Below are 16,396 nucleotides of genomic sequence, written 5' to 3'. Positions count from 1 at the left end.
CTGTAACTTGAAGTCAAATCTGTATTTATAATGCCATAGGGGCCTCCAACTAAATGATAATTCAAAATAAACCAATCAAGGAGTTTCCATACCTGGATTTCATTTCAACATGAAAAGTGCTGTCAAAGGTATCTGAAACTCAAGTTATGAGGTTGTTAACTCTCACTCCTGCCTAATAATCCTGATCCCCTCCGAAAGTACATTTTACTTTAAAAAAGCAAAAGTGTCAAGATATTATACTTAAGGTAAGCTAACCTGCAGGCCATCATGGTTGGGAAGAACAATAAAGCTTAACCATTCTCAGGGTCTAATTAATGGTCTCAACCCTGACTGTGCATCAGATTTACCTGTTAGGGTTTTTTCTTTATATTTAAAAAAAACAGATGGCAGCACTCCATCCTAGATGTTCTAAGTAACAGGATCTCCAAGGAGGGAGTCCAGAAACTTTCTTTAGTTTGGAAGTAACACACCTTATTCTGTTGTGCAGTCAAGGATGAACACCACCATCTTGAGCCGTTGGCAAAAATCTGCATGAGGAATCTCATATAGATGATGACCGTAAGGAGGAGTACATGGTAACACAAACGCCTCTGAATCACTCAGGCAAAGTTCCACAATCACATTACCATATTTACCCAAGTAGGCATGAGTCAGATGTAAGACCTTCTGTAGCTCTCATACAGGAAACAGATCTTCTCTTCTCTTACCTATGACACCAAAGGGTTTCATGTCCTGGGTACGAATCAATAAGATCAGTGCTGAATTCAACTTCTTCTTCCAGAAGATGGGGAAGATTCATCCTTGGTTCCTCTGCTGAAGCCACTGCTTCTTCACCTTTTGGAAGAACTATAGCTGGCTCACTTCTCAAAGTATTTTGCTCCAATATTGAACTGTCTGTCCCAGTTTGACTAATCAAAGACTTTAATAAAAACTGGCGGTAGTGAAATCCACTGTGGTCTGAAACATGCATGGACGCCCAATGTTTAGTAGAAGATAGTTCATCAAGAAGAATCTTGGAAGAAAAAAGGGAACTGAAATAAGGAATTGCCAAAGGTTTTACTTTCTCCATTAATGCTTTGTATTTCTCTTTTATTCATTCCTTGCTTTAACAATGCCATTCCTACCAATATTTTCTATATAATGTCCAACACAGTGCTGTCACTTAGTGGAAGCTCAGTAAATACTAATTTTCCCTTTCTTTCATAAAGTAATAGAATTTTATTTTTTACTTTTTTTTTTTACTACCACAGAATTTAAGGACCTTTCCCTGGACCTTGATCGATCACATTCTGATTGGCACACAGAAAAGCCAGATTCTAAAATAATGATAGACATTTGGACGTTCATTTTCAAGTAATGCTTATATTGAAGGGAAACTATAAATTCAGAGGACACCTAGATGGAAACTTCCTTTTGCATTTAATGAATCTGTATAATATCTAACTTACTATCTGTTCAATAATAGACTCAATGTAATTATTTCTTCTTCATTATAAGTGTCACGAGGATGGAGATCAAGTCTGTTTTGCTCACTACTTAATTCTAACGGCTTAGTACAAAAACATGATGCATGAATAACAGGAATTTTCAAGTGCTGGTGACTTTCACTATTTGTCTCAAACTTACTTAACATCAATGATAAATGGGTTTTTTAAACAGGTAAGACAAAATTCATCAGTGAATCGTTTAAATCTTTGTGAACTGTTTAAATCTGCAAACTAAATTTCAAATGGAATGATAAAAAGAAAAGCGGCATTTATGAAAAAATAAAGTATTTGGCAGTGTCTTGGTCAGGTAGCAAACGTAAATGAGTTTTGATCAGAAAAAGGTGTATCAAGGGCCTAACACATTCTGTCAGAGGATTTTCAGGCCAGCTAAGGAAAAATGACATATACTTGTCAACCGTGAACCATATAGAACTCAATGACAAAGGCTCTTTTACCTGCTCTTCAAGGGTCCCAGGCAAACGCCTTCTCCTGAAACAAGATCCCTCTTTACTTTTCATAGTTCATTTTCTTCCCTAGAAGAAATCTTTCCCTCTCCTCAACCACCATAGTTCTTGTGTGTTCCACCATATATATTATACAATTTCTTGTACATCTTTTCATTCCCACTAAATACAAGTTCTTTAAGATACTTATTTGTTCCTAATTAATGTTTCCATCACCCTATACCCTATATATGTCTTTTATGAATGCATGAACAATTTAATAAATGAAGTGATTAGTAAAGAAGGATAAGATTACTCCCAGCTAGGATGGTGGAGTTTTATCAGTGAAATGTTTTAAATGTCTCCTTTAAATTCTCAGGAGTTAATTCACAGCCACATAAATTTATTCCAGAGGCTATTGCTGGTGAGTCTCTGAGAAATGGAAAACAAGAATATTCATTTGATTTAAAAGGTGAGCAAAATAGTACCAGGTGAATAGCACCAGCAAAATAGCACTTCTACCTGAAAAACAAAAATTAATCTTTTTTTTTTTTCTTTTTAAGAATTACGTTTTTGAAGACTTAACCTGAAGGACATTCAGGATATAATACCTCAGCTTTTTAATTCTGGTACAGCTTCTTAACATGCATTGAAAAGCATACAAAACTTGTTTAAAAGGAATTTATATTATGTGAAAAACCTTAGATTATTTCTTACTACATATTTCTACATATAAAAATTAAAAATTTATTGTAATTCTGAGGCAAAATAATAGCATATATATGAAAGGTTCTCAACAAAACTAAAAATTAAAAAAATTTTTCTGAGACTATTTAAGAGAAAAATACACTATATTCTTTTCCCTAAGATTAAATGCATACTAACTAAAAAAGAAATTTTTTAACAGGAATTTCAGGGCATTTTCTTACTAGAATAAAAAGGTATGTAGCTATAGGCAATGATTTTTTTTAAAAAAGACAGCAATTATTTTTAAGTGATCTCAAAGATACTGCATAAAGAAATGGCTTAAATATATGGCACTGACAGAACAAACGATTTTTCTTTTCCAACATTCCATATAAAAATGAATAAGTGAATAAATAAATTATAAGAAAACCACAGAAGCAGGGCTATGAAACAGAAAGATAACAGGTTTAAAATGAAAGACTACTGAAAAATGTTGGTTCTCATATACATATGCTGTAAGTCCTATAAATTTTTTAAAATAACATTTGTTTTTCCTTCTGATTATAAAAGTGATACATAATGATCATTATAGAAAAATGTAAAAATATAGAATATAAAGAAGCACAACAAAAAATCCCACATCACTCATTATCCTATCGGCCAGCAAGGACTACCTTTAACATTCTGACATACAACCAGTCTTGCAGCTTTTTTTTTTTTTTTTTTTGCAGCTTATTTCTGTGCATGCATGTGTACAGCTTATTTAACACAAATTTGGGATACTCTTTTATACCGAAATTTTATTCCACTTAAATTATAAATATATTCCCATTTCATTACGTATTATTCTACAACATAATTTTAAACTTTTGCATAACAATTCATCCTGAAGATTATCACAATTTAACCATTCCCTCATTCTGTTTCCACCTTGCATAAGTAACACTCTTATGTACACACATATATGTCTATGTACATAACATTTTTCATTTAGGAGAAATTTCTAGTAGTATACTTACTGCAACAGTGAGGAAAGTTTTATAAAGTTCTTGATATATACTGTCAAACTGCCCTCCAGAAAGGCTGTATAATTTGTTCCTATTGGAACTGTATCTTAATGTCTATTTCCTAAATTCCTCACTTTAATCTTCCCTTATTTAGTAAGTGGAAAATCATGTTTAATTTTCATTTCCTTAATTATTATTAAGGCTAAATATTTTTTCCTATTCACTTATCTTTGTTTCTTCTTTTACAAATTGCCTGTTTTGACTAATTCTCTCCTTTAATAATTGCTTAACTTACTCCTTGTGATAGTCGTTATTGTTCTTATGGGTTTGTGAGAGATCTTTATATATTAAAGGTATTAAGTCTCTGTGTTGTAAATATTTTTCTTAATATATTACTGCAATTGACTTTTTAAATTCCTTTTTTTTCAGAATATATTTTTATCTCATTTAGAGTTCAGTTTGGTATGTGAGATTAAAATGAACACTTTCTAAAAAGTCAGTCAGCATCACAAATTTCTTCAATCATGTGAAATGTTCTATTTATTAATTGATGAAATCTGTACATACTGTGCATTGGGATTTGTTTCTGGGCTTTATATACTCTTCTATTACTATGTCTATTTTTGAGCCAGTACCACAGTTTTAGTCACTCTATCTCTAAAGACATTAAATATACAGCAATATACAGTGTTCCTTTTTTTTTTTTTTTTTTCCAACAATTTCTTAGCTATTCTTGAAGCTTTATTCATTAGGATCAATTTTTGAAGTTGAAAAATAAATTCTGGTTTTTAGTATAGTCATAGAGTTGTGTAGCCACTGTTGTTATTTAATTCCAATATTTTCTTTTTTTATTGAAGATAACTGATTTGTAATATATTAGTTTCAGGTGTACAACATAGTGATTCAATATTTTTATAGATTATACTCCACATAAAGTTATAAAATATTGGCTATATTTCCCTGTGCTGCACAATATATCTTTGTAGTTTACTCATTTTACACATACAGTAGTAGTTTGTACCTCCTAATCTTCTACTTCTATCTTGCCCCTAACCCATTCTGTCTCCTCACTGGTTACCACTAGTTTGTTCTATCTGTGAGTCTGGTTCCGTTATGTTCAATATATATATCTCACACATCTTCTTTATCCATTCATCTTTTGATGGACACTTAGGATGGTTTCATAACTTGGCTTCTATAAATAATGCCTCTATGAACATTGGGGTGCATGTATCTTTCCCAATTAGTATTTTCATTTTCTTCATATACATACCTAAGAGTGGAACTGCTGGATCATATGGTAGTTCTACTTTTAGTTTTCTGAGGAAACTCCATACTGCTTTTCATAATGTCTGTACCAATTTATATCTCCACCAACAGTGTACTAGGGCTACCTTTTTTCTACATCTTTGCCAACATTTGTTATTTTTGATGATAAACTTTTTGATGACAGCCATATTGAGAGGAGTAAGGTGGTTCTGATTTGCCTATCTCTGATGATTATAATTGCAAAACATTTTCATCACCTCCAAAACAACCCCTATTCCTACTAGGAGTCCTCTAATTCCCCATTTTCTCTATCCTCTGGCACCCACTAATCTGCTTTGCTTATTCTGAATGTCATACGAATAGAATACTACTTTCAGTTAACATAATGTTGGCAAGGTTTACCATGTTATAGTATTTATCAGAACTTCATTCCTTTTTTATGGCTGAATAACATTCCACTGTATGGATATACCACATTTTGTTTTTCCATTCCTCAGATACTGGACATTTGGGATACTACCTTTTTTTTTTTTTTTTTTTGCTATTATGAGTAATGCTGCTATGCACATTTTCATACACACTTTGGCATGAATATATGCTTTTGATTCTTTTGAGTATATACCTAGCAGTGGAACTGCAGGGTCACATATGGTGTTTCTATGTTTAATTTTTTGAGGAAATGCCAAACTATTTTTCCTAGTGGCTGCACTGTCTCACATTCCTACCACCAATGTATAAAGGTTCCAATTTCTCTACATCCTTGTCAACACGTTATTATCTTTTTTATTTTAGTCAACCTAGTTGTTGAAATGGTGTCTAGTTCAACTAGGTGACATGGTGTCTCACTGTGGTTTTGACTGGCATTTTCCCAGTGGCTAATGACGTTGAACATCCTATCATGTCTTGTTTGGCCACCTGTATATGTTTTTTGGAGAAATGACCCTGTGTGCCTTTTCAGGTGACACACCATACCAGCTTTAAATTGGCTAGTAGTAACAGACTCTGTTCAACTGGTGACTGTCTCCTTCTACCCCACCCTCAAAACTTAGACTATTTTAAAATTTACTTTAATATATGTCCACTGAAACTCACAAACATCATATGGAACAAAAAACAGAAAATTAAAACCTCTCATAATTCCACCCCATAGTACTGGTAAACATTCTTTATTCTCTAACCTTTTTTTTTTTCTGACTAGAAAACACATGCTTATAGAAAATATATCTATAATAGCACTGTATTTGTGTGTATAAATATCTGTTGAGCTCTTACAATATGCCAGGTACTGTTCTAAACACATTATATATCATTCAATGCTAATAACATATAAAAAACTGTAGTAGGCCCATCTCATATTTAGTTTTATATCCTTAACCTATAATGAACATTTTTCTTTAAATAATCTTCCAAAATATAATTTCTAGTAGCAACAAAATATCCTACTTTGTGATGGACTGTAATGTAACTGATCCCTTGTTACTACAGGATTAGACTGTTACCTGCTTTTCACTACTATAAACAGTATTTTTATATATCAAACTTCCGTATTTAATATAATAGCCAGTGTTTATTGATCACTTGGTATGGGCACTTGTGATAGCCACTTTATGTGGATTCTCCCACTTAATTTACATCACTCGATGAGGTAGGAATTATCATCATCCTCAATCTACAGATGAGGAAACTGAAGGTTAGAGAGGCTAAGAAAACTTCTCAAGGCTACACAGCAAACTGGTGGTAGTCAGGATTCAAATTACGGCTGTATGACCACTGAGCAGAGCCTTTAATCACTGTATCATACTGCATCTCCCATTTTTTCTTTAGGATGAATTCCTAGAAGCAGAACTGCTAGATTAGAGACAACACATTTTGGGGGGTAAAGTCTGGTAAATGCTGCCATGTTGCCCTTTGGTAAGATTTAACCAATTTCTACAATGCTTGTTTTTATACCCTTATCAATGCTGAATATCAGCACTTTAAAAAATCATTTTCAATTTTCTAAGTAAAAAAATGCCACTCATTTTATATGTGTTTTTAAGCTGCTGTAGAAAACTGGTATTTTTGTGATTACTCCCTCTAATAGACAAAGCAGAGTAGGACACAACCTCCTAGCTGGGCCCAATGGCGTACAAGAACGGAAAGGGGCTTTTTTAAATTCAGCACTCTTCACTGACAGTGAGAGACAGTGGCAGTGGTGACAGGAAGAGCACCAAGTCCCCCCAAGGGCATAGGAGGGCCAGCTGACAACATGTGAGCCTAGCAGTGGACCGGCGCAGATGAGTCAACACATCACTAATGAGCTGTCATCTTTAACAACGGATGGTCTCAAGGAACCCAGAATTTCACCTTGGCCCTGTGCTTCTGATTTATGGGAATGTCACTTTAAAAGGTCCACATCAAGGCAGGAAAGTTTCCAAAGATCTTTCAGCTCACCTGGACTCTGCCTTCCTTCATCCTCAACCCTCCTCTTACCTCTCTCCACCTCCCGCAGGATACCAAGTTGTGGAGCTCAAAGGACTGGCTTTAAAGTACTCCACATCCCCCAAAACCCACCAGATAACTTGTATTCATTCCTCCAGATGCCCCACAGTGTAGCATCCCTCCCTCTGGCAGCTGTTTCCAATAAGCCCAGTCTAGATGAGGAGCCATTTCTATGCTCCCACTGTACCCGGAGATTCCCTCAGCTCCTGCAACTGTCACACTGCTTTGCAACTGCCAGTATCTGTTTCTTCAAATAGATTTTTCAATTTGTTGAGAGCAAGCTTTTTGTCTTTATGCCACACCCAGTGTATAGGACAGTGTCTGGGAATAACAGAGTTTCACTACTTTCTCATGCATGAATAGCACTGAGTTGACCTAGCAAACTGGTAGCCAAGTTTCACCTAAGTTTTCTATCTATGGGGAGCAGAAAAGGAGCTAAAATTTGTGAGCCTCTATTAGGTGTCCAGTACTTTATATACATTAACACAAGTAATTCTCACAATAATCCACTGAGGCAGGCAGTAGAGTCCCTATCTTACAGATGAAAACATTAAAGACTTACTTTCCACACACAGCTAATACAGCTAGAATCTGAACCCAGGTTAATGTGATTCTGTCTTTTCTCTTTCCACTGAAATGCAAAGCCACGTAAACTGGAGGGAAGGGCTTCTCTTCCAGAACTGTTGGCTTAAAAATCCCTCAGAAGGGAAAGCTCTCCTATTTATTCTGGAGGAATCTCTGGCTAGGACACAGAGAGGGGAGAGGGGACCTGACGGGAGACACAGGAAGTGGGAGGTGAGTAAAGATTAGAGAATGCTTCTCCATTAATCTGAAAGCACTACGTGAGTCATTCTGACCCCTTTAAATTGTCTCAAGCCTGGGAAGCTTTTAGAAGAGTACTCTAGATTCTTAAGGCACTGATACCACAAGAAATGAAGAAAAAACAGAGAAGCTACAGTACATAAAAAGCAGCACAAGGATACCTGGCTCTCATTCTAATGAATAATAAATGATACAACTATGGCTAAGTCCAAGCCATTAAAATTCTCTGGAAACTCCCATCTCATTTCTAAACTAAAAGGATTAGGCTGCGACAGTTCCCAACCTGGCACTGCATCCAAATAACCCCCTGTGCCTGTGAAAAGTACTGATCTCTAAATCCTACCCTTATTTCCATTCAGTAGGCATGGGGTGGGACATAGGAATCCTCAGGTAATTTATAAACTCAGCCAAGTCTGGGAACACCTAGGTGAGCTCTTCTGCTCCCTCCCCAGGAGAGGAGATTGTAAAAAGAGAGCCAGCTGATTTAGCACATTAAGTCACATAACAGAAGACTACCAAGAAAGAACGATTTCAATTCTCTAAGGTTTAAAAATCTCTTCCTGTTTCAGGGCAAAATGAGTTATGCTCAGTCTTCCTTACTGCTTAAACCTGCTTTGTTCTACCAATGCACTAGCTTTAAGAGTGCCAAAACCGTGCTGGTGAGGAATGCAAACCTTTTTTAAAAAAATTACCAGGGTGTCCCTGGAGGTATCAGCTGTTACAATCCTCTCCTGGCTACTGGGCCATTAGTTCCCCCACTTCTCTCTTTTAAAGCTCCTCTGAGAAGGAACTGCTTACTATATACTACCAGAAGATTTAAATGGCAGACAGGGAGTGTGCCCAGGAACATAGAATAACAGCCCTACCTTGACATCTAGCTTGGCCAGGTGCTGTAAAACCCAGATGCGATGAGACCAGGCATTGTAGTTGCTTGGGTATCTCCCTGCTGCTTCACCACAGACCTCCATCTCTTCTCGTATTAGTTGCTGTGTCCTTTCTGCAGGAATTATTCCCAAGTTTCCTTTGGTCACAAAGGAAGGCAAGGAGGTTTCCTGAATTAGCTGTTGTAGCACCCATCGCCTGTTAAGGTAACATGTGGAAAAGAAATGATGAAAGAAAAAGGAACCAGAGAGGAAAACAACCACAGTTTTCTTTATTCTCAATTTAATTTCCATTTATAGACAATGCAAAATAATGCCCAGTTTTCACCTTTTTTGGGGGGGGGAGGGGGGAGGTTGTTGTTTTGTTATTTTTGTTTTTAAAGACATAATTAGTTTTAGCAGCATGGATGTGGGGAGTGGGAAATAAAGGACAAAGATGAAAGAAAAAGCTTTCTAAAATGTTAACATTTGTCAAAGAGAGAATGCCATCAGTCCCAAAATGACAACTCCAAAACTCATTTGGCCAGAAAATGTAAAGGCAACTGGTGTGTGTGTGTGTGTGTGCGTGCGTGCGTGCGCACGCAGTGGTACTGTGTGTGTGAGAAGGGGTGATATTAATTAATGGCTGGTAAATACTCAAGAGGAACACGGTTCACTTTTATTCATTTATTTTTAAGATTTTGTTTTGATGTGGACCATTTCTAAAGTCTTTATTGAATTTGTTACAATATTACTTCTGTTTTATGTTTTTGTTTTTTGGCCCTGAGGCATGTGGGATCTTAGCTCCCGAAACAGGGATCAAACCCGCACCCCCTGCATGGGAAGGGAAGCCTTAGCCACTGGACCACCAGGGAAGTTCAGGTTCACTTTTAATTATATGTGCATGCCTTGCCCTATGTATATTTGTTTGTTTGCAAACAAGAAGCTGTATTAAGCTTTCATGAAGCAAAGCTTCTATATAATAGCATAGAATCTGGAAGGAAACAAATACAATATAATTAGTTAAACTATCAGGGAGGTTTTAAAATGTCTTTATCCACAGATTTTCCCCTTGTCTATTTAAGATTTTCACTAGCATACATTTAAATGAAAAGCACTTAAAAACTGGTATCTCTAACCACTTAATGTCTTTAGTTTTTACAAGTATTTTCTCATAAGAAAGCATTCTTTTTAGATTTAAAATTTCCAACCTAGGGTACAGGAAATTGAGTAAGAAAACTCATTTTGTCATTTTCAAATAATAGAGGTTACTTTTAACACCCAAAACTTGCTTTATAAAATACTAGATAAGCCGATAAATTGATGGATGCATATTTAACAACTCCCTTCCCCTGCCACCACCCCTTTCCTAACCTCTATACACACAATCATATACCTCTCTGTAGTCTGCTATCCCAATTTCTAGTAGGAACAAAATACAGCTAACTGTATCATTTGGAAGTAGCTGCTCTGCAATGCTAGCCAAAGGCAAGATTATAGTTAAGATACCTTAAATTGACTTTAAGAAAAGTTATAACTGGCTTAATAAACTAAGAACAGATTTCTTCAGAGATCCTCCCCAATCACCCAACCAGTAAGCCCACACCATCTCATTTTAGTCAAAATTGAGTAGTTACACGGGATCCAAGAGTAAGATGATTCCAGACAGCCAGGATTTTGAAAAGAGGTCGTACATGCACTTTGGATATCTGCCTCAGAACTTTAACCTAAAAATATTCTTTGCATTTATGGTCTTAGCAACTTTAGTTCAGCCTACATACCATTCACCTCAGTTGCCCTTATTGGTTGATTTTAATAACCATAACCATCACCACCACCATGTTTAACAGGAATACATCTGAATGAATTAAATCCAAGTTTAATAAAACTCAAGTTGCTCATTATAGTTGAATATCTAAATGTAATTTCCATGATTGCTTTATATAAATAACAGCTAAAATTTACTGAGTATTTAATATATGTCAGGAACTGAGGTAGTGTTTCACGTATTATCTCACGTAAACTCAACCATTAACTCTGAGATAGGTGTAATTATTATTCCCATTTTACAAAGGATAAAACCAAAGCTTGAAGAGGTTAAATAATTTCTGAAGATCACGTAAGTAGAAAGTGATAGCATCTAGACTTAAATGTAGACATAATTTGACTTTAGAATTAATGCTCTGAATCAGTATGTGACCTGCTTCACATTCTGTGTGTTTTTTTTTTTTTTTTCCCCTCCAGCCATTCTAAATCCTAGGTAAGAAACCTATGGTGTAAATTAACTGCACCTGTGAATCCATGTTTCTGGACTCTTCGGAAACTTAGTTAAGGCCAGTTTTCCCAGATGTAAATCCTTAATTGGATTTAAAGTGCCAGAGAGGATCAGCTCTTTTCTGTGAAAGAAAAATAAAAAGAACCATTACTTTATCTTTCTATACAAACACTGCGTGACTATTAATATAACCTCACTGTGAAGCAAATTTCCAAGAATTAAAAAAAAACAACACAAAACTTTCATAAATGTCACACACAGTAATCAAGAATATATTCTCATAATCTTGAAATAAATTTAAAAACAGAAACAGAAGCTCTTAAATCAACAGTGGAACTTTAGTTATGTATTTGATAGAGGGCAAATGGGTTTTCTGGCTTGTATCATTTTCAAAACTTACAAGGCCTGATATCAGTATCTGTAGGACAGATTCAATACTAGTTAAAACTGCTCTAGCTTCTTAAGTAGCACTTGATATGGGCTAGTTCGTTACCAAAAAACATATATACAACAACAAACACATTGGATTGAGATGTAAGGAAAAAAAATCATTCACAGAATAACTATTCTAAGAAAATTACTATCATTATTTTTGAATTTCCCTTCTACTTTTCCTCATATGCATATATTTTAACATATAATTTCATATTCTGTTCTTATATCTTAAGAATTACTCCACAGTTCTATATAATCTTTAATTAAATTTAATTAATTAATTAATTAATGAATTGGCTGTGTTGGGTCTTCGTTGCTGTGCGAGGCCTTTTAGTTGCGGCGAGCATGGGCTACTCTTTGTTGTGCTGTGTGGGCTTCTCATTGTGGTGGCTTTTCTTGCTGCCGAGCAGGGGCTCTAGGCATGTGGGCTTCAGTAGTTGTGGCACTCAGGCTCAGTTTTTGTTTGCAGGCTCTAGAGTGCAGGCTCAGTAGTTGTGCTGCATGGGCTTAGCTGCTCCACAGCATGTGGGATCTTCCCAGACCAGGGATTGAACCTGTGTCCCCTGCACTGGCAGGAGGATTCTTTACCACTGCTCCACCAGGGAAGTCCTATATAATCTTCAAAATGAACATTTTAAATGGTCAAATAGTTTTCATTCAGTAGCTATCCTGTAATTTAATGACCTCCCCCCTATAACTAGATATTTTAGGTTGCTTCCAAGTATTTGCTATTTTAAAAGAATTCTGAAACAAAAACCTTTGTGCTTATAATTTCTTTTGTTTGTACTACTACTTAGGATAAGTTTCCAAAAGACATATTACCAGGTGAAATACTTGGATGGCTCTTGCTACACTAGACCATTCCTTTTTGAAATATAAACAGAAATAAAAGGAATATGAGCTTTCTGTTGTTGCTTTAAAACTTTTCAAAGCTTTACTGCAATTATAAAGTATGTCACGCAAGAGAGCTCCACCTGTTTCTCAGGTTAACATAATTTAAGTTTAGACTGAATTTCTCAGATAAGTTTTTGGTAATAAGCTCTGATATTACTGATTACATTCCCACTTTTCAATTTATCTATTGTTTTATAATAAAATTAGGTCACTTGCTAGTTTTTATTAATCTTAAAATGTCTTTCCTGTGGTAGGGCTGATCATTCATTTATTTTAGAGATGTTAATCTCAACAAAACCAGAGCCCGGCTCATATATCTCACTTCCTTAGATGGATTTAGTTCCTAAATACCACAATACATTTTCTTCCCAATAGCAATGTACTATTTCTAAAATTTTATTTGATAAAGAAAATAACTTCCTTTTTAATAAAAACACTACATAGTGATAATAAATACTTGCATTTTACAATCAATTTTATTTCAGGTCAGTAACTTCACTCTATAAAATAATTTGAAGTGATACCAACGTTTATGGCTGCTGTAAAGAATACATTGACTACTTTTCTTACAATGTAAAGGAAATCTATGTCATTAAAAGAGTATTTTAATGCAACAGTCAGTTACTTCTGCAGTTCTAGGTCCTTCTTCTTCTGAAATCGGTAATGTTTTGTTCATACAAAAAGTCAGGATTCCTGTAATGTAAAAGAAGGCAAAATATTGCTCTATGTAATTTAAACTACTTTGTAGAGCACTTTTTCTCAAAGTAAGGTCCCTAACTGCAACATCAACATCATTTGGAACTTGTGAGAAATATAGCTTCTTAAGTCTCAACCCAGACCCACTGAATTAAGAACTCCAGTGTGGCAAAGCAATGTGTTTTAACAAACCCTCCAGGACACACTAGAGTTTAAAAACCACTACTGTAAAGAATTTACTGTATTAAGCCAAATTTCCATTTAATAAATTTAAAACCTCTCCTTATTTATAACTGCCTACCTATATTCTCATATATGTCTATACATAAGGGGAAATAAAATTTTCTTCAGAAAAGAGGAAGTTACAACTGAATCTTTACAAAGTGTCTTAAATAAGGGCCATCTCTTAATCTCTTTATTTTGAACAACAAAGTCATATTTGTGAAGATATCTTAGCCTGAAACAACTTCAATCAACAGTACTTAAGCATGCTTCTTAAAAAGACTGCCTGATAGAATCAAAAAAGGAAGCAAAATTTTACTATCAATTTAATAAACACTCCTGGGGAAGGACTGTACATTGTAGGCGTTGAATCGTTATAAAACAAGTTTTTAAAAGATCACTTGAAAAAAGAAATATGGTAAGTGGTTAAGTTAGGGCTATCACATAACCTACAGATTCAACAAAAAAACTACCTGCTTTCATATATTCAACTAGGAATCTAGCTTGAGATTAAATTTTTAGTCACACATGGATTTGGAAAGTCCTATATCTGAAACAACTTAAATGTAAGTAAACATGATGTGCTCTGGAAAACTGCTAGATAATTCGAAAAATAGTTCTCGTGATGACAAAATCACTGTCAATAAGCCATGTGAGCAGTATGAACTGTCTAATGAAATGGGAGTAGGAAATGAAGAATTTATAAATTAAAATATTTCATGTAACATGTTATTTTAAAGGGGTGTAACTAAATTGAAAAATTAAATATCCTAAAAAGAAATTTGCTTATTTCATGTACTTATCTTAAAGTTTACATATTGATATTGGCCTAAAAAAAATCTCTTTTTTGTTTGTTTTTTTGGATTGTTATTGAGGTAATGGAGTATTGTCTTAAATCTGAGGTGGCTCTATTTTCTGGCACGCTGAATAAGCTGGGCTTCTATATTCATCCTAAAAGCCGTAGGTGATCCACTGGTAACAGACGAAGAAGGCATGAAGTGAGGGTCATCAAATAAATGTGGAAAAAACTAATTAGGAAAGGACAAAGCGTCTGTGCCATTTGGGATGGAGAGCAGGGTGCTAAGAACAGTGCTATGCTACACATGTAACCTTGTCATGGGATTAAATTACGTGAGGGCTGACTTTTTTCAAAATGTGGGAGAAGGGAGGAGACTAAAGAAGTTTTAAGAAACAAAAAGTAGAATGATAAAAGGAATGAGGTTTCCCACGTAGCAGATTTTTCAAACAATAAAAGTTACTGCTTTAAATTTTTTGCTACACATTTCACTTACTAATTAAACAGTATATGAAAAAACCTCTTTACCTTCCCTTGAAGACTCCAGTTTATCACTATGAAAATCAGCTAGTGTTGGTTAAAACACACCCACAGGAGCCTCCAGGGATTACTAAGGTAAGTAGTGTGCTTTCTTCCTCTATATGAGTTCCTGTGCTTTTACACTGCTGCAAAGTTTATCTTATTTTATAAAATTTTTATATCTTCTCTCCCATCTCAAATTATGGCTTCTCTCTGCTACTTCACTCTACCCAAAATTTGTAGGAGAACAGGGGCCATGTGTATCATGTCCTTGGCTAAATGTCCTCAGTACTTGGCATACAGTAAATATTGAATAAACATATGCCACTTTTTTTTCCACTCCTCAATCTTGTTATTTTGTGTGAAACAACAATAATGATAATAATAAAATTCATCCTCATAAAAACTACCATTTACTGAACACATCTCCTGAATCAGGCACTATCTTAAGTGATTTACATATATTTTCTACTTCAGTTCTCACAGAAATCCTGTAGGTACTGTGTTAAGTAATATGAAATTGCCAATATTCAATTATTTTTTGTTTTTTTACCTTTTTTTGTTTATTTACCTTTTATTTTAGAATAGTTTTAAATTTACAGAAAAGTTCTTAAGAATAGTACAGAGAATTTCTGTATGTCCTGTACCCAGTTTCTCTTACTAACATTTTTTATTATGGTACATTTGTCACAACTGATGAGCCATCACTGATAGATTAGTACTGGAAGCCCATACTTTATTCAGAATTGCTTCATTTTTACGAAATGTCCTTTTTTTTAATTCCAGGGTCCCTCCAAGATATCACATTACATTTGGTTGTTATATCTCTGTAGGCCTCTCTTGGTCTCTTAGGTACATCTTGTTTTTGATGGCCTTGGCAGTTTTGAAGAGTACTGACTGGATATTTTGTATGATGTTTTTCTCAAGGTTAGCCTAGGGTTATGGGTTTTGAGGGGACTACAGAGGTAAAGTGCCATTTTCATCATATCATATCAGGGGTACATAATATAAGCATGACTTGTCACTGTTGATGCTGACCTTGAATACCTGGCTTAGGCAGTGTATGCTAGATTCGTCCACTGTACTTTTTGCAAAAAGGTTATACTTCAAGGAGTAGGGAGATATGCTCCATCTCCTTGAGGAGAGTTTCCTAGATAAATTATTTGGAATTCTTCTGTATGGAAGAGTTGTCTATTGTCTCATTTGTTTTTTTAAGCATTTTATTTATATCAGTATGAACTTATGGATATCCATTTTCTACTTTGGGGTATAATTTAATACTACATTATTTTATTGCTCAAATTGTTTCAGCTTTGGCCAATGGAAGCACTTCCTTACTTTCTGGCTACAATGTTCCAGGCCCATCTAGTATATTTCCTGGCTAGGTTCTAGAATCAGCCATTTCTCCAAGAAGCCCAGTTCCTTTTATTAGAGAATGGTGTTAGAAACCAGGATCTGGATGTCTGGATGGAATCATTTCAGATTTACAAAAAGAACAATTTC

The 16,396-nt window shown here is 35.0% G+C and overlaps 1 protein-coding gene across 3 annotated transcripts in view; it reads right to left on the bottom strand.

The window, feature by feature from the left end:
• PTAR1 (protein prenyltransferase alpha subunit repeat containing 1) overlaps window positions 1-16,396 on the bottom strand; it is a 50,547-nt gene that overhangs the window by 10,463 nt on the left and 23,688 nt on the right. For 2 of the 3 annotated variants that reach the window (XM_057721047.1, XM_057721048.1), the window contains exons 4-6: window positions 11,348-11,452; window positions 9,063-9,276; window positions 708-1,012 (exon numbers count right to left, since the gene is read on the bottom strand). In XM_057721047.1, coding sequence (XP_057577030.1) covers window positions 708-1,012; window positions 9,063-9,276; window positions 11,348-11,452 — 624 coding nt within the window. Of the gene's footprint in view, window positions 1-470; window positions 1,013-9,062; window positions 9,277-11,347; window positions 11,453-16,396 lie in introns of all 3 variants that reach the window. The other variant, XR_009051246.1, reaches the window with a different exon arrangement.

The sequence above is a fragment of the Hippopotamus amphibius genome, chromosome 2 (genome assembly GCF_030028045.1).
Source record: "Hippopotamus amphibius kiboko isolate mHipAmp2 chromosome 2, mHipAmp2.hap2, whole genome shotgun sequence".
In the NCBI taxonomy this organism is placed as follows: Eukaryota; Metazoa; Chordata; class Mammalia; order Artiodactyla; family Hippopotamidae; genus Hippopotamus; species Hippopotamus amphibius.
Note: the sequence above shows the minus strand (reverse complement) of the source record. Positions and strands in the feature narration are given on the sequence as shown.